The 27,996-nt window shown below is 55.8% G+C and overlaps 5 protein-coding genes across 14 annotated transcripts; 2 read left to right on the top strand and 3 right to left on the bottom strand.

The window, feature by feature from the left end:
- Positions 1-18: 18 nt before the first annotated feature.
- Positions 19-4,877, bottom strand: IRF9 (interferon regulatory factor 9). Its single transcript, XM_054513653.2, is given in 10 exon segments — positions 19-380; positions 382-471; positions 630-745; positions 1,653-1,994; positions 2,595-2,666; positions 2,769-2,847; positions 2,940-3,067; positions 3,324-3,510; positions 3,816-3,996; positions 4,746-4,877. Coding segments are annotated over 9 exon segments (1,275 nt in total). The 5' UTR covers position 3,996; positions 4,746-4,877; the 3' UTR covers positions 19-299.
- Positions 4,878-5,422: 545 nt separating this feature from the next.
- On the bottom strand, positions 5,423-17,580 carry RNF31 (ring finger protein 31). 8 transcript variants are annotated; one of them, XM_064570863.1, is made up of 21 exons: positions 16,470-17,580; positions 16,237-16,383; positions 15,930-16,085; positions 15,627-15,695; positions 15,460-15,535; positions 15,050-15,227; positions 13,038-13,440; positions 12,574-12,864; positions 12,060-12,308; positions 11,750-11,935; positions 11,445-11,651; positions 9,436-9,609; positions 9,254-9,352; positions 9,068-9,157; positions 7,769-7,883; positions 7,535-7,653; positions 7,151-7,264; positions 6,943-7,000; positions 6,119-6,215; positions 5,672-5,840; positions 5,423-5,561 (listed from the first exon to the last, which is right to left on the bottom strand). In XM_064570863.1, the coding sequence occupies exons 1-21, from the start codon at positions 16,659-16,661 to the stop codon at positions 5,508-5,510; spliced, it is 3,243 nt and encodes a 1,080-aa protein (XP_064426933.1). In that variant the 5' UTR covers positions 16,662-17,580; the 3' UTR covers positions 5,423-5,507. The 8 variants fall into 8 exon arrangements, 7 of the variants coding, with proteins under 7 accessions (XP_064426933.1, XP_045756537.1, XP_064426930.1 ...); XM_045900581.3 differs by having other exon boundaries at positions 15,636-15,695; XM_064570860.1 differs by having other exon boundaries at positions 7,151-7,342; positions 16,470-16,911.
- Positions 17,580-21,165, top strand: PSME2 (proteasome activator subunit 2). 2 transcript variants are annotated; one of them, XM_045900586.2, is made up of 11 exons: positions 17,580-17,817; positions 18,093-18,125; positions 18,539-18,601; positions 18,840-18,926; positions 19,031-19,061; positions 19,148-19,245; positions 20,012-20,080; positions 20,251-20,318; positions 20,483-20,537; positions 20,847-20,933; positions 21,025-21,165. In XM_045900586.2, the coding sequence occupies exons 1-11, from the start codon at positions 17,770-17,772 to the stop codon at positions 21,103-21,105; spliced, it is 720 nt and encodes a 239-aa protein (XP_045756542.1). In that variant the 5' UTR covers positions 17,580-17,769; the 3' UTR covers positions 21,106-21,165. The 2 variants fall into 2 exon arrangements, with proteins under 2 accessions (XP_045756542.1, XP_064426940.1); XM_064570870.1 differs by lacking the exon at positions 20,847-20,933.
- A 1,017-nt stretch (positions 21,166-22,182) lies between these two features.
- On the top strand, positions 22,183-24,433 carry EMC9 (ER membrane protein complex subunit 9). Its single transcript, XM_045900587.2, has 5 exons — positions 22,183-22,677; positions 22,820-22,896; positions 23,773-23,842; positions 23,933-24,027; positions 24,185-24,433. Exons 1-5 carry the CDS (start codon positions 22,480-22,482, stop codon positions 24,363-24,365), a joined length of 621 nt encoding a protein of 206 aa, XP_045756543.1. The 5' UTR covers positions 22,183-22,479; the 3' UTR covers positions 24,366-24,433.
- On the bottom strand, positions 24,424-27,264 carry PSME1 (proteasome activator subunit 1). Of its 2 annotated transcripts, XM_064570869.1 has the most exons (12): positions 27,088-27,242; positions 26,543-26,682; positions 26,423-26,455; positions 26,215-26,277; positions 25,984-26,094; positions 25,850-25,895; positions 25,638-25,735; positions 25,299-25,367; positions 25,146-25,213; positions 24,984-25,038; positions 24,820-24,906; positions 24,424-24,651 (listed from the first exon to the last, which is right to left on the bottom strand). In XM_064570869.1, exons 2-12 carry the CDS (start codon positions 26,561-26,563, stop codon positions 24,571-24,573), a joined length of 732 nt encoding a protein of 243 aa, XP_064426939.1. In that variant the 5' UTR covers positions 26,564-26,682; positions 27,088-27,242; the 3' UTR covers positions 24,424-24,570. The 2 variants fall into 2 exon arrangements, with proteins under 2 accessions (XP_064426939.1, XP_064426938.1); XM_064570868.1 differs by lacking the exon at positions 26,543-26,682 and having other exon boundaries at positions 27,088-27,264.
- Between the last annotated feature and the right edge of the window lie 732 nt (positions 27,265-27,996).

Raw genomic sequence — 27,996 nt, 5'->3', positions numbered from 1 at the left:
AACAAAGCAGATACTGACTCCTCTTTCAATAAAGTTTTATTTTAAATCCCTAGTGAACATCTAAGAAGAAAATATAAAGTGCTTGGCTTTAGGGGTGGGGGAAGAGGAAAGGTCCCCTGAGTTCACACCATTTGTACTTTCCCAGGTCGGTTCCTCAGAGATGAAAGAAGGCATATCTCAAAAAAACAAAACAAAACAAAAAGGTGGTGGGGTGGATAAAAATCACCCCTGAGTTCTCTGCCAGCCAGGTGTATCGTCAGTTCAAGGACAGAACCATCAGAGACAACCACTGAGAATGATCACCGAGGGAGGCAGGTCAACAGTGTGGAGAATGAGTCTCTTTCAAAGGAGATAGGAGGAACAGAGAGGAGAGGAGGAAGATGGGTCCCCCAGGCTCTGCAGCAGGGACAGAGTGGCTGACTGCTCCTCTGGAGTCTCCTCCAATAAATGTCGGGCAAAGGCCTGCTCCATCTGTGCCAAAAAAGGTGGGGAAGAGAGGATCGTGAGCACAGCTGAGGCAGACACCACCCCTAGGGTGCACCCTTTCCCCCAGAGGCCCCTTCTCCTCCAGGAACCCACCCCCACCCCACCCCCACAGGGAGGCTGGCCTTCCCCCGCCCTGAACTCACCTGCACTGTGATAAGACTCTTTGGGGTATGGTTGGGGCTGGGGCTCTCCTCCCAGAAATTCAGTGTCACCTGGAACTTGGGTGGGGGGCCCAGGCCCTGGAAGTACCTGGCCAAGTCTGATGAAAGAGAAAGGGTAAAGGGTTGGAAGCAAGAAAAGAGAAGAGAGAGGTCACAGGGAGGGTGGGAATAGAGAGAGGCCCATCCTGGACAAAGAGCGGTGATTGTGGGGCCAATTGGAGACCAGAGCCAGAACAGGAGCTGCAGGGTCACGAGGCTGTTCCCTCACGTCAGGAGAAATGCCAGCAACTCTGCTGCTTCCCATCCGTGTGCAAATACGCAAGGGTGCCCCTTCTCCAAGTAAGAAGTGTTTTAAGGTAACTGATTTTTATACAACCTGCAAAGCTCTCTGCTGGAAGAGCCTGGAGTCCTCATGGCAGCAGTCTGGGCTGCTAACACAGAGGTGCCCCCCACCCCCTGTTGCCTGCTCGCACCCTCCCTACCAAGGGCACCCATGGCCCCGGGACGTTCCTACCCTGCGTCCCCTATACTCCTGGCCCCTAACTCCTAAGGTCAGATTTAGAAATGAATGGAGGCAGGAAGTGGAACTGGAGGAGTGGACGGGAGAAGGGCAATCAGGGGAGCTGCCTGGGGTGTGGCACGGCTGGTGTGGGTAATGTGCACCAGCTCTCCCAAATATGTCGATGGCGTGTGCGTAAGTGTAGACGCTGGGGAGGCCCCGGGGGCACACCTTCCTGTTACTGTCTGCTGCCACGCGGGGGCAGTCCCCGAGATGGGACTCGTGTGCTGAGCTCCCCCTGAGCCTCATCTTCCGAGGCCTGCGCCGGGGAAGGGCGGCTGCCAGGCAGCTGTGGGGCTGAGCCCAGGGCCCCACAGGCTGTGCACCGCGCACATGAGCTGTAAGGAAGGATCTACTGGAGGAAACAGGGTGGTGGCAGAGCCTAGCAGGTCCCGGGTGGACTAAGAGGTAGGGGCATGGGCTCCGCTCAGCTGCAACAGCCTCACCTCTGCAGAAGTAGTTGGTTCTGAAGAGCTCCACGCACTCATTGCTGGGCAGCAGATGCGGGCCGGGACCGGGTGGTGCCTGGGGCGCATTCCAGGAGACGGGGATGGGGCAGAGGCGCTGCACGAAGAGGCCCCGGGAGTTGCTGGCTACCAGGACGCCCCTCTCGATCTGGCTCAGCAGGCGTTGGGTGGGCTCTCGTGGGTCAGGCTTGGGAAAGACCACCTGCTCCATTCCGCACTGGGAGCCCGAGGGCTCGGCCACGAGGCGGCAGTCCAGGCTCTGCACCTGGGCTTCACCCACCACACGCCCGCCGTAGATGAAGGTGAGCAGCAGCGAGTAGTCTGCGGACAGAGAACCACCAGCTGCACCTGGACTTCACCCGAGGGGTCCGCCTGGTCAGCACCAGGGCCTGAGGAAATGAGGAGGGGCTCCTTGCAAATCCCACATCCTCATTTTGCTGGTGAGAAACAGGAGGTCCAAGAGGGAAACCAAGCGAGGGCGGGGGTAGCGGCTTCACCTCCTGAGGTTAGAGAAGGCACCTCCCTCCTCATCCGCCCTCCGGCCACCCTCACCAGCCAAGGGGCTTCCTGTCAGACTTTCCCGTCACTGATACACAAATGCCCCCTGAGGTCTCAGTGCTTATTGCCCAGGGTCTTACAGTTTATAAGAAGGTCCCAGAGACTGGGTCTCTGCTTGACCGACAGGAATTAATGTCTCAAAGTGGATTTCCAGGGAATAGAGTGCATAGGGGGTCTTTTTGAGAATTGAGCTGTTTGGAGTCTGGAGTCTGGCCAGGTGTACTGCCGAGAAACTGGTGCCTCTGCCTGGGTAAGGTGGGCCCAGTTTGCTGCAAACCCTGACTGATCCAATAACGCATGCACGATGACAGGGAGACAAGCTAGGGGGACAGGGAGCAGGGATGAGTCAGAAACGCCACACACCTGAGTCTGGAGGGGGCAGAAACTCCAGTGACACCTGATCTCCTTGGAAAGGGGCTTCAGTTGTGTCTGTCCCTATAGGAGAAGCCAAGGCGTACAGTTCAGAATGGGAACGGGGAATCCAAGGGCCAGAGGCTACGGCATGGGGGCAACGAACAGAGGCAGGGCAGGTGGTACCTTCCTGAGGCTCAGGGCTGCTGCCGCCGCCGCTCCCAAAGTTTGAATGGCCTGCTGCCCCATTGGCCCCCACCTCCTCCTGCAGACACAGTGACTATCGTTGGCCCACCTCTCCCCTAGTGACCGTCCTGCCCTTGGGCCCCCCACCCCCAGTCCCTCCCCAGCTCTTACATTTCTGAGGGGGTCCTCAAGCAAGGAGGAACTGAGCTTGCCGTTCTTTGTGGTACCCTCATCCTCCTTCTCAGAGGACACAGAATTGTGACGTCGCTTTGATGGTGATTTCTGGGTCCCCAGCTGGGCTGTGGAATATTGTGGAGGGGGAGAAAGGTCAGAGCCTTAATTGGGGACAGAGGGTAGGACAGGGGGGCAGTGAAAGGATGGACAGGACCAGGCAGGGGAACCTGGGCAGCAGCTCCCCAAGGACAGGGACAGGGTAGAACTCTGAATGAGGAACCTGGGGAGAGGCCCAGCACCCTCCCAGAAGGCTCCCATCTCCATCCTCCCTCCGTCCCCAGTGTGCTCCTTCTAGGAGTGGCTGGGCAAGGGGACACCCACCGGGGAGGGTCCCTGACGGCGGAAGCAGCCGATACACCTTGTAGGGCTCAGCTCCGTCCCTATGGCCATTCTCAGGAACCTCCTCAAATTCAGGACTCTTGTTGAGGGCACAGCGCAGACGAGTCTTCCAGATAGCAGGGCCTTCCGTGTCCCCCTCCTTGTACTTCCCCTTAAATATCGCCCAGGCCTTCAAAACACAGGAAGTAAAGCAGAGGCAGCATGTCACATACCCCGGCCAGCTTCGAGATCCCACCACCTGAGTGCGTGCACAGAAGGCCCAGCGCTCGGGTTGATGCTCTGCTACCGCGGTCTCGAAACCCTTCACAATTTTTGCACTTCCACTTTGTATCGGGCTGTATCCAAAATGCAGCTGGTTCTACCCTCCCATCTCTTCTTTCTCTGAAACCCAGGCCGACACAACCCCTGGAGGGCGAGAGCTTCAGTGTATCCGCCACCCTTCCCTCGGAGGGGCTGCTTTCCAGGCTCTTTCACCTTGAAGAAGGCGGCATCCTGGTCCTCCCGGAAGTCCTGCTTGCCCGCGTGCTTCCAGGGGATCCGGAACATGGTCTTGGCTGCATCGTCCCAGCACACCCCGGGGAACTGCCCGCTCTCCACTTGCTCCACCACCCAGTTCCGCAGCTTTCGGGTGCAGCGTGCCCTGCCTGATGCCATCCTGGGGACAAGAGTCGCAGGTAGCATCAGTGCAATCAACACCGTGGGAGGGAACATCTGTCCCGGGGTTGGATTCCGGCAAGGGCCCCCAGTGATCCCATCCATCTTTTGCCTGTAGACATTTCTCAAAATTCTGGGGCCAAATTGTGTCGTTTCTCCCTTTATTAGTAATGACAAAGAAATACATTCCTTTTAACATCCCAAGCTATGATATCTGGAAGGAAACCTTAGACATTGGTCTTAGTTTTAAGACTTTTCAGGAATCTGTCTAGCAGAGAACTCCCTTGGTGTGGCCTTGGTGTGGCTCGTGGGGAGAGGCCCGCTCTCTACCCCAAGCATTTGCAGAGGTAGTATGGGCTTCTGAGATGCCCCATAGGTCCCTCACCCACCAGCCCCATAATCTGGGTTTGATCCCACCAACCCTTCCCCTCTGCTTGCCTCTGGGGTAGGTGGGGCAGGGCTGCAGCGGAAGTGGGCAGGGCCTGAGGCAAGAAAATAAACCGGGGCAGCTGGAGCCGGGGCTGAGACTTCCAACAACCTATCAGCAGGGCCTCCTGTCCCTTGCCTCCAGGGCTGGGGACTCTGGCCCGTGGCCAGTCTCTCAGGCCAAACCACCCCGTCCTGGCTCACAAGCCACCTGTATATTCCTGTTCCGCGGAGGGGCCCCGGGAGCCCCCGCCCCCCGCCTCCGATCCGGCCGGGCCCTCCAGCTCTAGACCCAGGCTGACGTCCACTCTCGGCCGGTCTTACCTGCGCGGCTCGCTGACTGTCCCAGGATGCAGCAGCCCTCGGCTCAGCAGCCGTCCAGGCAGCGTCCTGATCTCTCCGCCCCTTCCTACAGTCCCCACCCTAAGTTTCAGTTCTCCTCTAGGCAGGGCCTCTTCTCAGAAATCACGTGGCCTGAGCTGCAGGGCAACCGCGCGCCACCAGGGGGCAGCAGCAGCACCTGAGGACCGCGCTGCTGGAATCCCACGGTCGGACACAGGAGGGCTCCTCCCCGCTCAGGCTCATTTCCAACCCTCTCCCCCCCACAACCCCTTTAGCTACTCCCTGATCTCTGTGACACTGCTGCTTCCCAGGGAGGCCAGGGTTCTGGAGTCTGGCCTGAGTCCTCTGGCTGGCCCTATAGCACCCGTGCACCTGTGTTTTCCCCCTCGTGCCTGCCTGGTGCCTAGTAGGTGACCTCAAATATCAGCCGAATTCCAGGAAGGAACAAAGGAGGTAGGGGAGGAGAAAGCCCAGGCCAGGTGGCTGGCTCGGGAGGGGCTCCTTGGCCATCCATGGTGTCAATTCCTTCCTGGCCCTGAGTCCAAGGAGGGTCAGGTGGTGGGCTGCAGGCAACCCTTTCAGCAAAGCTCTCAGTTCACCCCCCTCTCTCCCTCGTGCCCCAGATGGTGGGGCCAGAAGAAGGACCACCAAAAAGCCTGGGCAAGGAGATGCCTCTTTATTGGTGCTGGAGCTGTTCCTGAGGAGGTTGGGCCTTGAGACCCTCAAGAGGATCCTTGCCCTCAGCTACTTCCTCCTGCGAGGGATACTCTGTCCCAAGGGCACCTCTTCCATCAGCTTCTGCAGAAGGAGAGAGAAAATGATCACACTGGAAGCCTAGAGCTCAGACACAGGCTGGACAGGGGACTTCTAGGGCGTGGGTCAGAGGTGAGGCTGGGGGGGTGCTTTACCTGTAATAGGCGGGCGTGGTAGGCATGGGCGTCCTCCCCGGCCACTGGCTGAGGGCGTGCGTGCAGGTAGCGCTCTGCAGCTGTTTCCAGCTCCTCTACCTCATACAGGGTGGCTGGGTCCAGTGAGTGGGCATTAATGAGGCTCACAAGATATTCTTTGTAGTGTGCCCTGGGGAGACGACAGGGTATTTGTTCTTCCGTCCGGCTAACATTAAGCTAGCGTGCCCAGCACCTTGCCGGGCACTCGCCTACTCAGGCGAACAAGACTGACAACTCCTGCCGCTTGCCCCGGTAGGCACACACTCCCTGTGCACCACCTAGCCACGCCCTTGCCCAGGCAGCCCCCTCCACCACTTCCCCTGCAGGACCCACCACTCCCGCAGCCCCCTGGTACTCCCCAGGCGCACCGTCCCCACCACCGAGCTCCGGGCCATGCCTGATACTCACTGGCAGAGCCCAGCATGGCCAGCCGGGGTCTCCTTGCCACAGGCTTCATCCCGGAACCCATTAGGAACCTCCTTCTGCTCCATCACTCGGCAGCCACCTAAGGATAAGGGAAGGAAGGGACCCTTGTGTTGGGAGGACGTCACTAACCACGAAGCCCCCGGAGAGCTGGGGTATCAACGGAGGCAGGGGAGGCAGCCTCCAGGGAGGGGACTGCCCTAACAGTGCTGGGGGTCAGAGGGCCATGGGAGCTGAGAGAGACCGCCGTGGCAGCCCAGCTCTGACACACAAGCAGGGGCCTTGCTGGCCCTGTTTTTATCCAAGCTTGCTTTTGGTCCGTAATCACTACTCTTTCTCTCTTGTTTATCGTCACATACTCTCTTGAGACAACTCTTTTGGCTGTGATTTAGCTCGGGCCTAGTTAACTTACTCTGGGAAGGTCTTACCTTATGGTAATAAGGGGTGGGGCAGATTAGAACCATAGGTAACCTCTCCCTGTTGCCTTCATAGAATCTAAAACAGTGCAACTAGCAAGTCTCGTTATTGAGTTAACGAGTCATTATCCTTCGGGAATGGGAGAAGGAAATTAGGATCAAGTGCCAGGTGCTTCAATGTGGCCTCGTGTAAAACAGCTGAGCTGCAAAGTAGGCGTATTACTCCCACATCACAGAGGAAGAAAGTAGGCTGAGAGAGGTTAATTTGCCCAGAAACACACAAGTCAGCACAGGCCGAGCTCTGACCACACACCCAAGCCTCCCCCTTACCCACAACAAAGTGGGAGCCCAGCCCGCCCTCACCCCTTCTCCCAGGCTTGTCCCGACACTCACCGCCAGGAACCGCCCGGGCCCCTGCTGGGGGCTCTGTGTTGAACATGACATTATTGTCCTGAGGAGGGGCAGAAGGATGGGTGTTAGATTCCTCTTGATGCCAGCCCCGCTGAATTGCCCAGCAGGGAGCCTTTCCTTTCTTGCCACCCAGGGCCCTGCCTCCTACCCTGGGCAATCTGCAAACCCAGCCAGGCTGGCCACCCCTGACCTGTAGCAGCTTCTGGAGCCGGAGAACAGTCCAGTCCCGCAGGTAGAAGAGGCAGTCTCGTGGGTGGTGGCCATGCAGGGACTTTTTCACCCTGCAGTTAGGGTCTGGACATTTCTGGCGGAAACCCAGATGGGAGAGGGGAAGTTGGAGACGGTTGGGGTCCTGGCTTCTCAGAACCCCTGCATGAGGGGTCTAGGGATGGGGGAAGATGGAGATATTGGAGGGTCTGGAGCAGGCAGAAGGGGGACAGAGAGAGGTGCTTTACACCCCACTGGCCTCCCCTTCTCTTCCCCTAGGCTACTCCTCCATGCCTTTGCCCCCCCTGCCCACCCGATGGCAGCCGCCCACCCTCCTGTCCCTTCCATCCCCATTCTCCGGGCTCACATTCTTGGCGTAAAAGGCATTGTAACAGCCACTGCAGAACTGGTGGCGACACTGGGTGCAGTGAAAGTGCATGCAGCCTCCTCGGGCCAGTGCGTACGAGAACTTGCACTTGGGGCAGTCTGCAAAGGACAGCAGGTCAGGGCTGGGGCTGCCACCGCTCCACAAGGCCCTTAGGAAGAGAGCCGTGGGCAGTGACAAATGACCCGGCAAACAGGTCTGGAGGGCCACCCTTACCAATGCCATTCTCCTGGAGATACATGGCCAGGCCCTGGGCCTGGTATTCTGGGTCATTGGTGCGTTTCCAGTTCTGGAAATCCTCGCAGCTCCGGCCTCGGTGCTGCTCCTCCCACTGCAGGAGGGAAAGCAAGCTTCACCTGAAAACTCCACCCTGGGCCCTTCCTGAGGGCCCCGCCTCTCCTACCTAGTGGTCCCTGGCTTAGTTTGTGGCACTGTCCTTCGCCATTGGCTCCCATCTCAAACCAAGGGGCTAGCCTGGGTTCCTTCGCTTCCTCATACCGGCACATATTCACTAGCAGGTCTTCTGTCCACCCCCCAAGCCTATCTCAGCCCTGTCCCTTTTCTTCATCCCTACTATGGCCCCGCTACTCCAGGCCAGGTCAGGTCTTGCCTCGGGTCCTGGTGTGTCTGCCTCCGCACCTGCTCGTCTGCAGTGCACGCTCCACCCTGCGGCCAAGGAGCCTTGGAGAATGTAAGGCGGGCGGCTTCGAGAGCACTGGGAGTGTTCTAGTTTCGAGATTTAGTGGTAGGGTCTCAGGTGGTCATTTTATTACTATTGTGTTTTGTAATAGAGATGTCACTTTTTGGTATCTGACGTTAAACTTTTTAGAATATGTGCTGCCAAAGCGAGCACTCAAATATTAAACTTCTTAAAAGGCAAACGAGACAGTATCACCCCTTGCTTAGTCTTAGAATAAAAGGCAAAGACCTTCCTCACTTGGCCTCAAGGCCTCTCCTGATTTGGCAGCTAGCTCCTCTCCGACCGCCTGCCACTCTCACCCTTGCTCTTGGGGCTCCAGCCACACAACACTTTTTCTGACTTTGGCCTTTCCATGTGTTGTTCTTTCTGTCCCAAATATCCTTTGCAAAGCTGGCTTCTTCTTAACTTTCAGGCCTGAGCTTAAATTAAACCATTTTAGAGAAGACTTGTCTGACTTCTCTATCCTAAGTAGGTCTGCTCTGTTATTCCTAATTTCCGATTCCTGTGTTTTCTTTATAGAACTTAGGCCATGTGTACTTAGGCTCTCTCCCTCCCGCACCACCTTTCCCTCCTTCCTCCTCGCCTTTCCTTCCTTCCCGCCCTCCCTCCCCATTCCTTCCTCCGTTACCTTACCTTTCACCCTCCCTCCCCCTCGCCTCCCTGTCTCCCTCCGTCCCTCCCTCCTTTCCTGACTAGTCTGCAGGCTCCTCGAGCCCAGAGCTCACGTCTGTTCCGTGCTTCGGCATACCCCGAGTCTGACATAGTACCTGCCAGTAGCTTAGCGAGTTCTTTCTGAAAGGATGAATGTGCCTCACCTGGCGCTTACAGCGCACACAGAAGGTCTGGTGACACTGGGGACACGTTGCCTCCAGCTGCTCCCGTTCATATATGAAGCCAAAAGAGCACTGTGGGTGCAAGAGCATAAAGCTATCTGAGGCCTGGTCTGGCACCCTGCCCTCCCCCAACCCCCTCCAGTCAGCTCCCCTGCGCAGGCCACTTACCTGGGCACACCACAAGAACTTGGGGTCCCGCATGAGCACACCCTCAGTCAGCTTCTTGTGAAACAGCGCATAGGCATCTGGCTCCAGGCTCTCCCGAAGCTGGGGACAGGATGCAGAAGTGGTGGGTGGGCAGGGTTCCTGTTCAAAGCCCAGGGCACCCCGAGTCCTAGGGACTGCAGTACCTGGATGTCAAGGGTAGAGAAGTAGCTGAGCAGCTGTGTGTCATCGGTGAGGTCAGGGCGGCCACAGGCGGGGCACACCATGTCGGTAATGTGCTTCTCCTTCAAGGCGATAGTGAAGTGCTGGCGGAAGCAGTCAGGGCAGATGGTGCACTCACAGGAAGTCAGGGCCTGCATCTACAGGGTGAGGCAGGGAGAGGAGCGGGTCTGAAGCCACAGCTGCCAGCCTGGGGAGGGGGCAGTAGCCAGGAGTCCACCAAGAAACCCGGGTCTAATTAACGACTGGCCAAGGCAGCAACCTCCAACAAGTGCCTGGCAGGCAATCTAAATGTCTGAAGACAGTCACGGGAGAAAACAGACAACGGTGAGGCCTAAAGTAAACGGAAGAGCACCCTCCGAAGGCACTCACATTCAACTAAAAGCAAACAAACAAATAACATCTCTGAACTGACGATACTATAGAGATGGAGAACAGACTAGTTGTTGTCAGGTGACAGGAGGAAGGGAAGAAAGTTGCAACTACGGGCGCCTGGGTGGCTCAGTCAGTTAAGCATCTGCCTTCGGCTCAGGTCATGATCCCAGGGTCCTGGGATAGAGCCCCGCATCGGGCTCCCTGCTCAGCAGAGTCTGCTTCTCACTCTCCCTCTGCAGTTCCCCTTGCTTGTGCTCTCTTGCTCTCTGTCTCTTGTCAAATAAGAAAGAAGAAAAGAAAGAGAAAGAAAGAAGGAAGGAAGGAAGGAAGGAAGGAAGAAAGAAGAAGGAAAGAAGGAAGGAAGGAAGGAAGGAAGGAAGGGGGAAGGAAGGAAGGAAGGAAGAGAAAGAAAGAAAGGAAAGAAGAAAGGAAAGAAGAAAGAAAGAAAAGAAAGAAAGGAGAGGAAAGGAAAGGGAAAAGAAAAGAAAAGGAAAGAAAGAAAGAAAGAAAAGCTGCAACTATAAAGGGGCTGCACCAGGGGGTTCCTTTGTGGTGATGGAACAATCCGTACCTTGGTGGTTCCGTGAGCCTATACGCGGGATAAAACAGCACAGAGCCACGCACACATCCGTTTGAAAAATGAACAAGGTCTTTAGTCTAGCTCACATTGTACCAGTTTCTTTTTTTTTTTTTTTTTAAGATTTTATTTATTTATTCATGAGAGAGAGAGAGAGGCAGAGGGAGAAGCAGGTTCCCCGCGGAGCAGGGAGCCTGATGTGGGGCTCGATCCCAGGACCCTGGGATCATGACCTGAGTCGAAGGCAGACTCTTAACCGTCTGAGCCACCCAGGCACCCCCAGTGTTTATTTCCTGGTCTTGATATTGTATAGTAATTACAGAAGATGCCACCATTGGGAGAAGATGGGTAAAGAGCACATAGGACTCTATACTATTTTTACAACTTCCTGAGAATCTACAATTATTTTAAAATAAAAAGTAGAGAACAAAACAAAACACAACATGTCCAGAGCCAGCCTAACTAAACTGGACTGTGTTTGGCCCAAGAACTGCCATTTCTGGCCTAGAGTAAGCAGAGGCTCAGGAGATAAGAGGGGCCTGCTCCTGCCAACTGGATATTTGATGATGACATTCAAGAATTCCTGGTCATTTTTTTGTGCGCTAATGGTATTTGTGGTTATGTTTTCAAAGACTTTTACCTTTCAGAGATACATACTCAAGTATTTACAGACTGACTATATGATGCCTAAGATTTGCTTCAAAATAATTCTGTGTGTGTGTAGGTGGAATAAAGACTGGTGAAGCACTGATGACTGCAGAAGCACGCTGATGAATACATGGGAGTTGGGAGAACTTGGACAAGGAAAGCTGACATTTTGTGTCTGAAATGTTCCATAGTGGAACAGTAAAAATAAGGTTGGGGAGGAGGTGGCCTATTCCTGCCCTCCCCTTCTCAGACACCGTCCGGGGCACATGGGCAACTGCAGGGTTCAAAAGACAGGGCCGATGGGGGGCTGGGGCGGAGCAGGACCCAAAGGGAAGAGAGTCATCCTGAGGCCAGGTGCAGAGGGGGCGGGCTTACCCGGTTGCGTGGCAGGGCCCAGCCGCACACAGCACACTCCTGAGCAAGCAAGCGGCGCAGGAAGGCCCGGTCCTGGCTGTGCCTCACAGCTTCCACCACGTCCCCCAGTTCATAATTCCTGGGTGTCTCCTGCAGCAGGGCCAGCGCCAGCTCTGCCCGGCCCCAGCTGGGGAGCGCATAGACTGCCAAAAGCCGTCTGACCAGACTCTACAATGTGATTCGGGGGGAGGAGTGGCTGTCAGACCCCAAGAATCCTACCCCTCGGCCTTCCCCCTGCTCCACCAAGTGGATTCTACTCCAGGCACCTGCTTATCTGGCCCATCCCAAGAAGGGGTGGGATCAGGGCCCTTGTCCCAGAGGCGCTGATGGAAGGGCTCCAGGCGCTGGCGCTGGAGCTCTGTCAGGGCCCGGGCCACATCACCTCCATGTTGGAACAATGCTTGAAGAGACCCCTCTTCAGGCCCAAAGCCCAGGGACCGGAGCTCCTGCACCTGAGAGGTGGGGGCGGAGAGGAGCGGAGAGGGAAATCGCAAGCAAGACAGTGTGAGAGGCTCTGAGATCCACAGTCCTCAACCCTGTCCCCCCCTCCCCTGCCCCGGCCAGCACAGCTGGTACCTTCCTCCGCCGGGCCCTCACACACTCTTCCACAGCTTCGTCAACATTGCCATGACGATACAGCCAGGCTTTCCGGGCCTCCTGACAGGAAAAGGCACCCAGCCCTGGGTCCTGCTGTCCAGCCAGCTCGGCCACCATCTCCAGCACGTAGGGCAGCTCTGAGCGCAACCACTGCAGGGGCACCTCGGTGCCTGAGTACTGTAGAGCTGAGAAGACCTCCTCTGGACAGGCACCTGCAGCTTCTCCTTCCTAAGGCACAGTCGCACCCAGACAGATGGCCTATCAGGAAGGGCACCCTCCGCCCACCCTCCGCCTGAACCAAAATGCTGACGGTGGTTAGACGTATGGATCACGTGAGCAGCGCACGGTATGATACTTGTCATGTGGGAAGTGTTCATTAAGAGGCAGCTGCCACTAACAACGTCAAGTTTTGCAAGAACTTGTATTAATCCACGGTGGCCTTTCCCTTCCCCGACTAGCTCAACCCTACCTCATCCCAGGCCTAAATCCTCACCCGGATCTTGGTCACTAGTTGGAGACCTTCCTCCCGCATCTTGTCTTGGCGCTGCTTCTCAGGGTCCCCACAGGAACTGGGCAGGGGGGCACTGAGGCGTCGTGGAGGCCCTGGCTCAGGGAGTCGCTCTTCCAGAGAGCTGGCATGGGGCCGGGGGGCATGCTGCACTGGGATGGGGCTGCTGGTCCGGTTGCACATAGCACACACCCAGCCAGGGCCCGAGTTGCAGAAGGTACAGTGAATACAGTACCAGACTGGAGTCTGGGCAGAGGAGAGCAAAGTATCCCCCTGCTGGGAAGGCAAAAAGAATGATCTGATTGAAAGCTGGCTGAGGCTCAAGATGGAAAGATAGGGAGCTGGGGGGAAGACACAGAAGAACTGAAGGAAACAGGAAATGAGGAAGTTGAGAATGGCCTGTGGTAACAGATACAAATAAAGAGCCGGGAAGGCCAGGAATAGGTTACCTGAAGGGGCTGCAGGCAAATGCCAGTATCCCGAGAATCCACCACCAAGCTAGGAGGCTGAGCCAGCCGAGGTCGCTCACAGATGGCACATAGCACAGCTGCTGCCTCATTCTCAAAGGTGCAGCTCTGGCAGGCCCAGCGACCCCGTGCAAGCTCAGATTCTAGGCCCCCAGCTCCTTGGGAACCCTCAATCCCTAGCCCCAACCCCTTACAGCCTCGGGGCCGATCACAGGCCACACAGAGCACTGCCCAAGATTCATTTAGCATGGCACAGGCAGCACAGTGCCAGGGCAGACGGGCATTTGTAGGATCAGGGGAAGCTTTCAGGGGAAGCACAAGAGAGCTGTCTCCCAAGGTCAGCACAGAGGTTGACTGGGTCCGTGATGGAACTGAGGCAGGTAAGCTGTAACAGAAGAGTAGAGATGGTCTGCTGAAGGAGCCCTGGTGCCTGGGTCCCTTATTCCCAGGCATCCCTCATTCTCTGTGGGACAACACAGACCCTGTCCTTTATATATGTTGTTCTGTCTGAAACACTCCATACCCATAACCTCTTCAACGTTTTAATTATTATCTTAAAGTTCATTTCTTGCCGATAGATATCCCTAATGTGGCCTGACCCATACTAGGTGCTTAAAAATCCTACTGATTGGGTGCCTGGGTGGCTTAGTCGGTTAAGCATCTGCCTCCGGCTCAGGTCATGATCCCAGGGTCCTGGGATCGAGTCCTGCATCAGGCTCCCTGCTCCTCAGGGAGTCAGCTTCTCCCTCTGCCCCTCCTCCCACTGGTTCTCTCAATCTCTCTCTCGCTCAACTAAATAAATAAAATTTCTTTTTTTGTTGTTTATTATTATTAAGCAATTTATTAATCCTACTGCCCTTTTTCTACATGAGTTTAATTTAGTATCAAATTAGTTCATACCATATTACCTACCATGCAGATATTTATTTTTAATTAATCAATTAATTTGTTAGTCACCATACAGTACTTCATTAGGTGTTTTTTTTTTTTTAAAGATTTATTTATTTATTTGAGAGAGCGAGAATGAGAGAGAGTACATGAGAGCGGGGAGGGTCAGAGGGAGAAGCAGGCTCCTCGCTGAGCAGGGAGCCTGATGCGGGACTCGATCCCGGGACTCCAGGATCATGACCTGAGCCGAAGGCAGTTGCTTAACCAACTGAGCCACCCAGGCGCCCAGGTTTTTTTTTTTTTTTTAAAGATTTTATTTATTTATTTGACAGAGAGATAGAGAGTACAAGTAGGCAGAGAGGCAGGCAGAGAGAGAGGGAAAGCAGGCTCTCCACTGAGCAGGGAGCCCGACGCGGGGCTCGATCCCAGGACACTGGGACCACGACCTGAGCCGAAGGCAGACACTTCACCGACTGAGCCACCCAGGCGCCCACCCCCCCTTTTTTTTAAGATTTTACTTTTTATTTATTTGACAGAGAGAGACACAGCAGAAGAGGGAACACAAGCACAGGGAGTGGCAGAGGGAGAAGCAGGCTTCCCGCTGAGAAGGGAGCCTGACGCAGGGCTCGATCCCAGGACCTGGGATCATGACCTGAGCCGATGGCAGACGCTTAATGACTGAGCCACCCAGGCGCCCCAGTACTTCATTAGTTTTTGATGTACTGTTCCCTGACTCATTGTTTGTGTATAACACCCAGTGCTCATTACAACACGAGCCATCCTCAATACCCATCACCAGGCTAACGCATCCCCCCACCCCCCTCCCCTTAAATAAAATCTTAACAAAAAAAAGAAAAAGTCCTACCGATTGAGCTGATCCTTTAGGCTAGGTTCCTCCTGTTCCTATCTATTTGCACAACATAATAATATATCTTGCTGTGACTGACACTTGCTTGATATGTATGTCTGTGACCTTGTGGAGGGCAATAACTGGCTGCTTGTCTTACATGAAACAGTCTTTAGCATAGAAACTGACATCCAGTAGATACTCAAACCACTGTAAGTTCTCTCAACTTCACTCCTACCCAGAAGAGAAGATCTCTCACCTGGGGGTCAGGCGGGTGGCCTGGGGGGCCCCAGGCAGGGTCTGGCGGAGGTGATGGGAACGGGATGGGTGTCCATGGAATAGGCGATCACAAGCTGGGCATAAGGCCTGTTTACAGGTTGAACAGTGCAGTGTGCCAGGGGCAGAGCCACAGAGGAAGCAGGGCCCAGGAGTGGAGCCTGGAGAACAGGAGAGGAAAAAATTGAACATCTTTCTGAAAAAGACCACGTTCCATCTGAATTTGCGGTGGGAGGGTACAAATCACAGACTACTTTTCAACATATCCAGACCCAAGGAAACAATTTTAATTTCTTTTAAGAAGACAAGAAGATAAACAGAGGAGGGCCCCAAATTTCCATCAATATGGTCTACTAGAAACCGCCCCACCCCCCATTACAGGATGAATAATACCTGCGGCAGAGGGTGTGGTGAGGGGGCCAGGAGCAATCTCTCTCAGTAAGGGGGCAAACTCTGAGAGCTGCAGTATCTGAGAAGAAAAGGTCAGGGCAAGGGTTTGGGGACACAGTCCCACAACCCCTGTCCCCTTTGGTCATCAGGTCTTAGAGCCCCATCCCTACCTTCCTTACATTATTCTCAACCTTGTCTTCCAGCAGCTGCTCTAGGGCTTGTTGTCTTGGGTGAGTATTCTGCAAACAAGGTAAGAAAATTTCCCACCTGGAGTCCTAGGACAAGGCCCTCCCTCAAAGCCCTGGTCTCCCAACATCCACAGGAAGACCAGTATGGGGAGTTCCCAGGTTGCTATGGGTACTATGCCCACGGTTCAGCAGCATGACAGTCCCCAGACTGCCTGTGGGAGTGAGGGGGGGCTCCCCAGACCTGGTATTTAAGTCCTCAGGGCTAGAGACACTTCAGCATCTCACCTGTAACAGCAGGCTGAGCTCTGTCCGAAGCAGCAGTACTTCCAGTGTGACTGTAGCTACTTGGTGCTCATTTGGCTCTTCCTGCCCCTCAGGGAAACTCAACCCATCTGGTTGCTCTTCTGTGTAGCCATACAATCGCAGAACGTCCCGGCCCCCCTACCACACATTCAAACCAGTCACCATCCACCAGGCCCCCTTCCCAAAAGGGCTGGACCCCTTCCCATTAAGCACAGCCTCCGGCCCTTTCTAACCAACCCCCCAGGCCAGGCCAAGTCCCCTCCTCCCATAAGGGGCCCAGGGACTTCACCTGCACAGCATCCACCGTACTGCGAAAGACAGGGTTATTAAACTTGACCCCGCGCCAGTACCGGGGCCGCTGAGGGCTGAGGAGGTTGCGGCCATATTTCTCCAGGATGTTCAGGGCCGTGGACAGGGTGTTGAGGTAGTTTCGGGGCTGAGAGCAGTCAGAGAGCGCAGAGCTGTGAGCCCCGCCCTGGGCTCAGGTCCTCTGTCCCCCTCCCGAGCGGGGCCGGGCCTCACCTCCCCATGAGCATTGCAGCGGACCAGGCGTGCGGCGTCCAGCTGCAGGTAGCGGGCGGCTGGAGGCAGGGATGTGACCAATAGCGGCCGGAGTTGCTCCATGGAAAACACCTGCCCGGAATCCTTCCTCAGGGCGCTCGCCAGCTCCTCGCGGGCCGCCAGGAAGGCCCGCTCCTCCTCCTCCCCCGGCATCCTGAGACAGGAGTCAACCCCAGCCCCGTCGCCCGCCGGGACCTGGCGCAGGCTGTGCGCGGCCTGAGCGCCACCCCTCCCGCCTGGTGTCCGGCTTCGCGGCCCGACTCGGTCGGCGAAGCCGCCCCAGGTCACTCAGGCCACGGTCAGTCTTAGGCCCCGGGCCCCGCGCCAGGGTTAGCCGGGAACAGGAAGCACTAGCAAAGAGGGCGGGATTGCGACCTGGTTTCAGGGGAAGGGGAGGGCTTTAAGGTTAGGACAGGGTGGGGTCAGGAAACTAGGAGGCGTGGCCAAGAGGGAAGCCAGGGCCCAGCCAATGAGAAGGACAAATGGTCCCTGGCTCCTCCCCCAGAGAGCCTCTGGGCCTTAAACGCCGAACTAGCGCTCTTCCCCGCCCTTCTCTAGGCTGGTTCCGCCCCTTTCCGGATGGCCCTAGGCGCGGGGTTACCTTATTTCCCTCAAAGCCTTCTCTATTTAGATCAGTCGGCCTCGCTCCGGTCCCCACCGGGGAAGCTCCACTCTGCCGGGACTCAGCTTTGGCCGGTCTGGGCCCCTCAAGCGAGTCCTGCCCCTTCCCTCGTCGGTCTTGAAAGCAGGGCGCCCTCCCAGAGGGATCCCCCAAGACTGCTCCCTTCCATATTCCTACTAGACCTTCTCAGCCCCCGACCCTCCCTCCCACTTCCACTCTGATCCCTCTCGAGCCCCTCCCTGCAGTCGAGACTTCTAGGGGGAGCCCCACCACTGAACACCCCCTTTCCCACTTTCCTACCCCTCCCACTCAACCCTGGACTTTCCTGGGACCGCCCTGACCCCTCCCTGGAAGCCCCCCCTTCTCCGAGGGACAGCCCCTGTTCGGTAGCCGCGGTCCCGCTTTTATCCTAGCCCCTCCCTCGGACAGCCCCTGGGCCTGTGACCGAGTCCGCACCGCCTCTACTAGTCGCAGCAGGCCGAGAATGACTGAGGGGCTGCCTACGGTTTGCGGCCTGCCAGGGGGAGGGGGCAAAGAAGGAAGGGGGCGGGGCTGAGGGGGGCGGGCCTGGACGCGGGGAGTGAAAGCGAAAGGCCAGGCGGCGAGCCGGGAGACCAGAGATCTTGCAACTGGAGCGGCATGGCCAAGCCTAGTGGGGTGCGCCTGAGCGGGGAAGCCCGCAAACAGGTAATGGGGGATCGGGAGGCCAGGCTGGGTACTCCAGGGGACCAAGGCCGTGCCAGAGAACTCCCCCAACCTCTCCTTAGTGCTTTCACTTCTGCCGGGGGATTCCCAGATTCCTGCCCTCTGGCCAGTGTCTGTACTGAGCCTGAGCTTCCAGGGAAATCTGGCTTGTGGTAGGAAAGGCCTGAGCCAAGTTGGAGGGCATCCCTTTGTGGGTGGGATCTTACTCTTGACTACTGAGACCCTTAACCAACATCCGGGTACTGCTCTCTGTGCAGGTGGATGTCTTCAGGCAAAATCTTTTCCAGGAGGTAAGTCTTCTAGATTCAAGCGATTTGACTCGGAATCTTAGACCAGTACTTGAGGGCAGCAACCTCTCAGAGTGACCCCCAAACCCACCCTGGGCCCTACTTCCCTTATCAAACCTTCACCCAAGGCTCCTAATTATTGATCTCTACCTTTAATTTGCCTCCTCTTAATATTCTCTCCACCTCTGCTGCTTCCTCTCCCCTCTTTTGGTGTGGAGGGAAAAGCTGTGGCCCCAAAGTCCTAACCATGGTTCTGCCACTTCCCAGCTTGGGCAAGTCCCTTCACTTCTCATGCCTTCAATTTCCTTATTTGTAAGTATTGGAGTCAATGATTTACAAGGGCCCTTCCAGTCCTACTTCTCAGACACCTCTGGAGCGTCTTCTGAGATTCCCCACCCTTGCAATGTAACCCACAGGCAGAGGAGTTCCTCTACAGTTTCTTGCCACAGAAAATCATACACCTGAATCAGCTCTTGCAAGTGAGTAGTATGGGCCCCTCCCACCCCATCCCAAGGCCTCTGTCCTCTCCACCCACCCCCCTCTAGATAACAACTGGGCTCAGCATGCAGAGAACAGTTATGAGTGGTGGACTGGAACCGTTGGGGTGGCGTGAGGCCTGAGCCTGGGCAGAGGGTTGGGTGGGCTGTGTGGAGGGAAGGCTGTGACTCAGAATGAGGGGAATAGGCTGGGCAGCCACTGACAGTGAGCTCTGTGCAGGAGGACTCCCTCAATGTTGCTGACCTGACCTCTCTCCGGGCCCCACTGGACATCCCCATCCCAGACCCCCCACCCAAGGATGATGAGGTGAGACACTCGGGGTGCAGGGCTTAGACTATAAACCAGGTGGAGATGATGGCTCTCCAGCCTCCAAGACTTTTCTAAAGCCACTGTCCCCCTTTTTACCTTAGATGGAAACAGATAAACAGGAAAAGAAAGAAGGTAAGAGAGGAAGGGGTGGCTAGGGAAGAGGAAACGACACATTGCCTGCTGGATGAGAAGGGGCCTGAATGCCCTCTTTTTCACAGTTCCCAAGTGTGGCTTTCTCCCTGGAAATGAGAAGGTTCTTGTCCTCCTTGCCCTGGTTAAGCCAGAAGTCTGGACTCTCAAAGAAAAATGCATTCTGGTAAGCCTGGGAACTGCGAGAAAGAGAAAGGGAAGACTAGCCAGGCCCGGCTCTAGTCTCCTTGAGAGATGCAAGTCCTTCATTCAAGGACCTATTCCTGACATAGGAAACTTCCTCTGTGCTTTGGGTTTCGATACCTTGTGTTCTCATTCTGCTAGACCTCTGATATCACAGTGGTATCCCTGTGTAATCAAGAGACTGCTGTATCCACCTCCATAGTGTCAGAACCCACCTCTGTACCAAGTACACAGTGCAGGTGTTGTGCCATCATGAGTTGGTTTAAGAGCTTGGGCCCTAGAGACTGCTTGGGCTCAAATTCTGACTCCATCACTTACCTCGCTGGTTACCTTAAGTAAGTTTCTTGGACACTCTGTGACTCAGTTTTTTCATCTATTGAGTGGGTACAATAAAAATATGTATCTTAAAAAACTGCTGTGAAGATTAAATGAGATATATATATGTAGCACAGTGCCTGGCACTTAATAAATCCTCAGTTAGGGGCGCCTGGGTGGCTCAGTCAGCTAAAGCATCTGCCTTTGGCTCAGGGTCCTGGGATTGAGCCCCGAGTCGGGCTCCCTGCTCGATGGGGAGCCTTCTTCTCCCTCTCCCTCTGCTGCTCCCCCTGCTTGTGCTTGCTCTCTCTCTCTCTCAAATAAATAAATAAACCTTAAAAATAAATAAATAAATATAGCTGTTATTAAGAAGTGGCAGTAAAAGGAAAAACCCAGTAAGTTTGTTGAATGATTCCTCCGTGATCATAATTTAGGTGATCACATGGATCCAGCACCTGATCCCCAAGATTGAGGATGGAAATGACTTTGGGGTGGCAATCCAGGTAAGAAAAGGGTGTATGAGGACATTGAGAGCAGGGAGAGACTTGGGGAGTGAGAGATAGGAACTAGATATGACCTGGGAGGAGGAGGAAGATGGTGGGTGAAGGAGGGAGGAGATGAAGTGTTTTTCTTGCCTCCCATCTCTCTCTCTCTCTCTTTTTTTTAATCACAGGAGAAGGTGCTGGAGAGGGTAAATGCAGTCAAGACAAAAGTAGAAGCCTTCCAGACAACCATTTCCAAGTGAGGGCAGCTGGAGGGCCAGCACGGGGGTGCTGCAGGGACATTTCTTTGGGATTCCCAAAGCTGGGCAGTCCCATCAGGACAATGGGGGGCTCTGGGAAGGATCTGAGGGAGTATCTCTCTCTCACTACCCGTTCCTGTGTTTATTCCCTTGCTTTTGGCAGGTACTTCTCAGAACGCGGGGATGCTGTGGCCAAGGCCTCTAAGGAGACTCATGTAGTGAGTAGATAGTCACCAGGCTTTTAGCTGAGGCTGGCTGGGGGTGGGGCAAGGAAGAGGGACTAGAGGTCTTCCTTGTCTGTTTTCTGACTTTCCCAATGTGGAAAATACTAAGCCAAGAGTATTGGCTAGAAAAACTGATTTGGGCTTCAGAAACCTGGACCCCTTTCTCGGCTTGATCCTGTGGGATTCCATTTCTTAGTGCTGAGAAGGGGCTCATCCTCAAGTTACCTATTCCCTATATGAGAAAACCAGATTAATGTCCCAACCTCCCATGGAGCTGACTCAGCTTTGCCTCCCACATCCCAGATGGATTATCGGGCCCTGGTGCATGAGCGAGATGAGGCAGCCTATGGGGAGCTCAGGGCCATGGTGCTGGACCTGAGGGCCTTCTATGTGAGTGTGCAGTAAGCCCCTATGGGAGATGGTTGAGGGGGACGGGGGAGAAGCCAAGAACCTGACTGCCACCCTTCTGGCCTTCTTCCAGGCTGAGCTTTATCATATCATCAGCAGCAACTTAGAGAAAATCATCAACCCAAAGGGTGAAGAGAAGCCGTCTATGTACTAGTCAAGGGCCAGAAAAAGAAAATAATAACAATAATAATAAATGACCTATGCTTTGTGTGAATTATCTCTGGTGTGTGTCATTCATTCAGAAGGCATTTATTGAGTGTCACCTATGTCCAGACACCAAATGTGAATGTGGTGGCAGGAAAGAGAGGGGATGCCATGAAGCCAAAGATGAATGGGAAACCCATCCTGTTCTTAAGAAGTCATCCTAAAGAACAGGGTGGAAATTGTGACATGTCGTGACAGCCATACAGATAGCCTGTATTGGGGGATTTCACAAGATTATTTCAAACATCTGGGGGGCTCGTGAGTGCTTCCTGGAAGAAGTGGCATTTGCACAGACCCCTTATAGGGAATAATCAGGCTTTGGACTGAAACCTGAGCAAGGAGAAAGCTCCGGGGCTGAGATCAGGGAAAGACGAAAGAACAACACTCATCATCAGCTCAGTGCAAGCCTGGAGAGGGAGTGAGGTTTCATTCATTATGGGTGAATGATGGGACTCCTTCTCAAGAGCTGACAAGGGGAAAAACGCTCCCAAGGCATTATGTTGAAGGAAATTATACCGCAGGACATTAAGGGAAAGATGGGTCTGTAAATTTTTTTGTCCTCTTTCCCCCTCCTTCAGCCAATTGCCGCCTTTATTTCTGCAGACTGCATTAAGGAAACCAAGGGCCAGATACCCTGTAATGGCAAAGGTAACAGGGCTCGTCAGTGACGGAGCTGGCCTAGAGTACAAATCCATTCATTCCATAGTAGGAGCAAGGCAGTGCGCTTGTGTCCAGGTTCGGAGATCGAGCGCTCTGGGACACCCCACGCGGAGCGCGCGCTCCAACCTCCTGGCTTTGCTGGGCCTGCGGGGGCGGGCGGCACAGGTGTCAGAGGAAGCCATCCTGCAATCCCGGACCGAAGTCGAGTAGCCTAGCCAATCAGCGTGCGGGCAGTTCTCTTTAGTTTTCAGTTGTGGGTTCTTTCCAGTTCGCGGGAGACAAAGGCGGGGCAAGGTTTGGACGCGGCCGGTGATTGGGCAAAATGAGAACCTTTAAGCCTATCAAAGAGCACCACGTGGGCGGGACTCCAGAAGCGGGTGCTGCTTACCGCAGCGGGCCGGGAGTCCCCCAGACCCGCGAGGATCTGCGGCCGCCAGTCGGGGGCGGGCGGAGGCGGAGTTCGGCGCTGCAGCATGCAATCCGGACCGTCTGCGTTCTGGGCCAGGTGGGGGCCGGGCGCCGGGACCCAGGTCCCCGGGAGCCGGCGGGCTGCCTTCGCGCGGAGTCAGCGTCACTGCCGAATCTAAGTGAGGGGGCAGAGCGAAGGGCCAAGGAAGGCGCCGGGGAGGGAGCTTCGCGGACGCGAGCTGGGGCCCCGCTGGCCATGGGGGAGGTGGAGGTCTCGGCCCGGGCCTACGTGAAGATGTGTCTGCACGCCGCCCGGTATCCGCACGCCGCCGTCAACGGGCTGTTGCTGGCGCCCGCTCCGCGGTCGGGAGAATGTCTGTGTCTCACCGACTGTGTGCCCCTGTTCCACAGCCATCTGGCCCTGTCCGTCATGCTGGAGGTCGCCCTCAACCAGGTGCCGCCGCTGGACGCCCACCGACCACCGCGAAACCCCCTAACACCCCTAGCCCAAGCCCATCCCCGGCCTCTTGGCAGCAGTGCGTACCTACAGGGCGGGCGGCACGATTGAGTTTCTGATGGCCCCTTTCCCACGGCAGGTGGATGCGTGGGGCGCGCAGGCCGGTCTGGTAGTGGCTGGGTACTATCATGCCAATGCAGCTCTGGACGACCAGAGGTGAGTGGAGTAGCCAGAGGCAGAAGGCTCAGGGTTATGGGATGGGGGGTCAAGAGAACTCTTGGTCATTCCTTTCATCTTTCCTTCGTCAAATGCTTAGGAGCAGGGACTATATCCACCAGGCACTAGGCTGGGTACTGGAGTGAGGGAATATAAAGAAATATGAAGGAGCTCCCTGGAGGAGCTGTGGTGGGGGTGGGGAGCATAGCTGTGTATCAATAACAGGCTGACACCTGGCTTTAACTGAGGTGACCCCCGCCAAGTGCTGAAAGAACACAGAGGAAGCCCAACCAGCAACTTTGGGGAAAAAAAAAAAAAGGAAATGTCCTTGTATATAGAAAACGTTATCTACTTACATATTAATCATGTATCTGGATCAAATTATACACAGTTTTGTAATTTGCTTTTCTCACCTCACTTAGTAAATTATCTGCCATTTTTCCATCTCTACACCAAGATTTACCTTATCCTAACAGCTATATAGTATGAGTGTGGAAGTACCATGATTTATTTAATGCCTTAAACATTGATATTGTTTCCCATTTTTTGTTAATACAGACACTGTACAATTATTACAGTAAATTATTTATAAGTGGAATTTCTGGGTCAGCATATACTGTTTAAATTATGCCAAATTACCCTCCCAAAAGATCACCTTTGATCTCCACCTTGACCAACAATCTGAGCACCTGTTTTCCACTGCACTCAGGCATTAAGCAGTTGTGTATGAAGCTTCAAGCAGGCCTGACCCCCCAGACCTGCTACAGGGAAAGGCCACCACTGCGCCATCATCTAGGAGACCTGGGAGGTCCAGCTCAGATGGACAGGGTCTACCCATGGTCAGCTCCTCACTCCTCTGATCTTTCCTCCATATAGCGCTGGGCCTCTGGCCTTGAAAATTGCTGGGCGGATTGCAGAATTCTTCCCTGGTGCAGTCCTTATTACGGTGAGGTTTGGGTTTCAGGGTGGGGAGTTGGTGAGAAAGTAGGAAAGGGGAATGCTTGAAACCCTCACCAGACCTTCCTTGTCTGCACAGTTGGATAATCAGAAACTGGTGCCTCAGCCTCATGTGCCCCCCGTCATTGTCCTGGAAAACCATGGTCCCCGCTGGGTCCCCAAGGACAAGAACTTGTGAGTGCCCCACTCCCTTCACCTCTTCTTGGAAGCCCACAGCTCCTGGGCTTCCTCTGTCCTTGATCTTGCCCCAAGGGTCCTTGTCTAGATGCTAACCTCTGCCAAGTGTCTGGCCCCCTGCTGAGTTTGACCTCCATGGGGGTTATTATTTCAGAGTGATGTGGAGGGACTGGGAAGAGTCACGGCAGATGGTGGGAGCACTACTGGAGGGCCGGGCCCACCAGCACCTTGTGGACTTTGACTGCCACCTTGACGACATCCGGCAGGACTGGACCAACCAGCAGCTGAACACCCAAATCACCCAGTGGGTGGGTCCCACCAATGGAAATACCTGAGCCAGGGCTGGGGGGGGTGGGGGAGGGAAAGGGTCAGGATCCAATAAAGAGACTTGGGTTGAAGGACAATGGTATGACTATTTATTATGCCTGGGAGGCAAGGGGAGGGAGAAACCTCAACAGGCTGAAGTTGGGGAAAGTCTGGAGTCCTCTGTAAAAGATAGGAAGGTCTCTGCTGGACCCATTACGGAATGAGAGAAGGCTCTCAATAGATCATTCCTTTTGTTTCTCCCCTGGGCTTCTTAAGCTTCTCGAAGTTCTTCAAGATGATGTCATATAACACAGCCTACAGGGCCAGAGAGGAGTGGGGGTCAGCCACAGGCCCCCAGTGGCTCCTGTGCCCCATTTCTAGCCTTATGGAGAAGCTAAGTTCTGTGACCCTTCACCCCCAGCCTGTCAGGGAGTAGGTGGCCTAGGAAAGCTCCCTCTGTCCCCCACCCCCTCGCTTCCTCACATAAGCGTTGCGGATCTCCATGACCATCAACCGGATGTCCCGGTACTCTGCCTCATCCAGCTCGTGCACCAGCTGCCGATAATCACCCTGTGGGAGTCTTGGGTCAGGTCTGACTTCAGATGTGTCCTTCCCCCACCATGCACCCTGACTTGGGCCTCACCTACCACGTGGGGCTGCTTGGCTGCTTTGGTCACAGCATCGCCCCGTTCAGAGAAATACCTGTAGGAAGTAGAAGGGTATGGAGTGGGAGAAGGAAGAGGGAGCCCAGGCCTCTGTCCAAGGCAAAGGTGGAGTGTGCATGCACGTGTAGGTGGGCAGTCACTCACTTGGAGATTTGAGTGTGGAAGCCTTCCAGCTTGGTGTGAAGGGTGGTCATCAGCTCAAACACCTTCTCCTGGGGAAAGAATGCAAGGGGGAAAGTGGAAAGCAGCATGGATTGGAGCAGTAAGGAGGGCAGAGGAGTGGGGTAGCGCTCTCACCTGGACAGCCACTCCAAAATTGTTTCCATCCTCAATCCGAGGTATCTGCAGCTGCAACCAGGTGGTGACCTGGGAGGAGGGAAAGGCATCAAAGCCATAACAGCTCCCAACCTACTTCCCAGGTTCCTGTCCTCTGCTTCCCTGCCCACGATCGGGGGGGGGGGGGGGGGGGGGGGGGGGTATGCCAAGTCCATCCTAAGCCCCAGGGCCTACAATTCTGGCTTCATTTGCTGTGCTCTCTCCTGCTGAGACCCAGCTGGTGCTAAGCCCTACCTGATAGGGACCAAGGAGGACAAAGGGTTAGGTCTGAAGCCTGGGGGTGGGAGTGGGAGGGCTCACCAGGTTGAGCTGCTCAATGACATCCTTGATCTCAGGCTTTAGACGCTGAAGGAGGACCACGATCTTCTCATTGCAGTTCACTGGGCCACAGGGAGGACCTAGGCAGTGGGCAATGGGTCAGTCACCAGGCTGGGACTGTGTGAGGGCAGGGAAGAGCAATCCCTGGGGAAGAGCTCCTAGGAGGTGAGACTCAAGTCCATTCATGGTGGTACCTTTGTCTTCGTCTTCCCCTTTCTTCTTTTCATCTTTGTCTTCCTTCTGCAGGGAGAGAGGGGCTCTTGGCACTCAGGCCTAAGGTTGATTTTCCCCATGGTTGGGTCCCTCCTCCCAGCTCTTCCCGGCTTGCCTCCTGCTGTTTCTTCCGTTCCTCTTTCTCTTTCTCCTTGACTGGATCAGGCACTGGGATGTCCAATGGGGCCTTCAGATTGCTCAGGTCGGCTTCATTGAGAGCAGGCTCCTGGTGCAGGGTGGGAGGAGAGCTGGAGGCAAAGGCATCCCTCTCTAGAGGCCTCACTCTCATGGCTCCCCCGACTCCCCCCTTGACCCCTATTCTCTAGCTTTCTGCTGCCCCCAGTACCTTTAAAAATGCATCCAACTCAGAAATCTTCTTGGGGAAGTAGCTCCCCAGCAGGTTCTCTGTCTGTGTGTGAGGTGGGGGTGGGGGAAGATGGGGGTCAGAATCACATGTTCTTCCTGGCAGTGAAGCAGGGCTGCCGCTGCCCAGCAGGGAAGGGTTGAGCCGTGGGAGTTGGGTAGGAGTGGGGTGTTGATGGGGCAGGTCTTACCTTGGTACACAGGTCTTCACGGAACACGTCCACCTGTGGGACACAGGCAGCCCTTCAGACACCTGGCTTTATGGCCAGTTCATATGAGGACCATTCCCTTAGGGTTGTGTAGGGCCTGACCTGGGGAAGGGTGGAATGCATCCCGTGGGGTTGGGGAGGGTGAAGTGAATCCCCGTGGGGCTGGATGTGGGGGATGAGAACAGTCCTGGCGGTGAAGGGCGAATGGTCTAAGTGAGAACAGATCCCTCGGGTCTCCTGGGCTGTACAAGGAGGGGTGTAAGAGCCTCTGCGACTGGGGCAGGAACGGCGTACCCTGTGGAGTGGGCCGGGGGCCCTCCCGTGGAAAAAGCCATGAGGTGGCAGGGCAGCTCCGGCACCCTGTCTGTGTGTGGCCCGGGGCCCCGCGCCAGCGGACTTCCCCTCCACGCCAGCTCTCCGCTTCACCGCACCCCGCTGAACCTCGACCTCCTGGCCTCTCCCGGCACGCGGACCTCGCCTGTCTCCCCCGGCCAGGGCGCAGGTGCTCCTGGCACCGAGGCTCACGTGGGCTCCGATCGACCACGACCCCAACCCGCGACGGGGGCCGGGGGGCCGGTCACGGACGCCTGCAGCCTTTCGGGGCCACGCCTCCCTAATGGGCCCCTCCTCGAACCCGCAGCGCTCACCTTGGCTTGGGCTTCAGGCTGGACCCTGAGCGTGGCCATGGCCGGGGAGGGGGGCCTCGCGCCGCACGAGAAGCGGAGTGTGTACGGGGAAGAGAAAGCGAAAGCAGCGCTCGCCACCCGCACGGCCTTCCTGGGTAGCCTGGCAGCCGAGGTACTGGAGGGGGCGGGGCCAGAGCCGGAGGGGAGGGGGCGGAGGGCGGCAGCCGCGGCCGGGCTCCCCCTGGAGGCCGAGAGGAGCGCTGCCACCGCCTCCTCCGCCCGGCAGCCCGTCCCAGCCTGCCTCCCCCTTCCGCCCTGCTCCCGAAGCCCAGCCTCTCCCTCCCCGCCTCCTCGCTTCCCGCCTTTCGTCTCCCAGCCTACTGCCACTATCACCCCCACACACGCTTCTTTCCACGCCCAGCCTCCCCACGCACCGCGGGCCCGCCTTCCCGCCTCCCGGAGCCAGTGCCCTCCTCCCATCTCCCTGCCTCCGGACGCCTCTGGTTCTCTTCTGTCCCTGTTCGGCCTGGGACGGTGATAAGCCTTATCTGGCGCTCTTCCATCTTTTCTGGCCTCCCTTGCCTAGTCCTGGCTCCACGGGCATCGTCTGGCCCATGTGGTGACATTCAGACGCTGTCACCACTCCAACCCAGGCCCCGGTCAGCTCCCTCCTGACCCATGTTGTGGACTACAACCCCCCCTATACTCTCCACACAGACTCTGTCTGGCTTAAAGCTCTCTCTCAGTTTCCTGTTGACCTTAGAATGAAATCTAAAGGGCTTCCCCGGCCCAGAAGGCTTGCCTGGCCTGCCTGGCCCCTGTTCTGCAACCTCACTTTCCACTGCTTTCCCCCTTCCCTTACACTTGCAAATAGCTGGGCCTTCCATTGTTGCTTAAACCCAATGTCAGCATTCATTCCTGTCTCAGGTA

The sequence above is a fragment of the Mirounga angustirostris genome, unplaced genomic scaffold, assembly GCF_029215605.1.
Source record: "Mirounga angustirostris isolate CCGP_5_RB_7025 unplaced genomic scaffold, mMirAng1.0.hap1 SCAF_9, whole genome shotgun sequence".
Taxonomy (NCBI): Eukaryota; Metazoa; Chordata; class Mammalia; order Carnivora; family Phocidae; genus Mirounga; species Mirounga angustirostris.
Note: the sequence above shows the minus strand (reverse complement) of the source record. Positions and strands in the feature narration are given on the sequence as shown.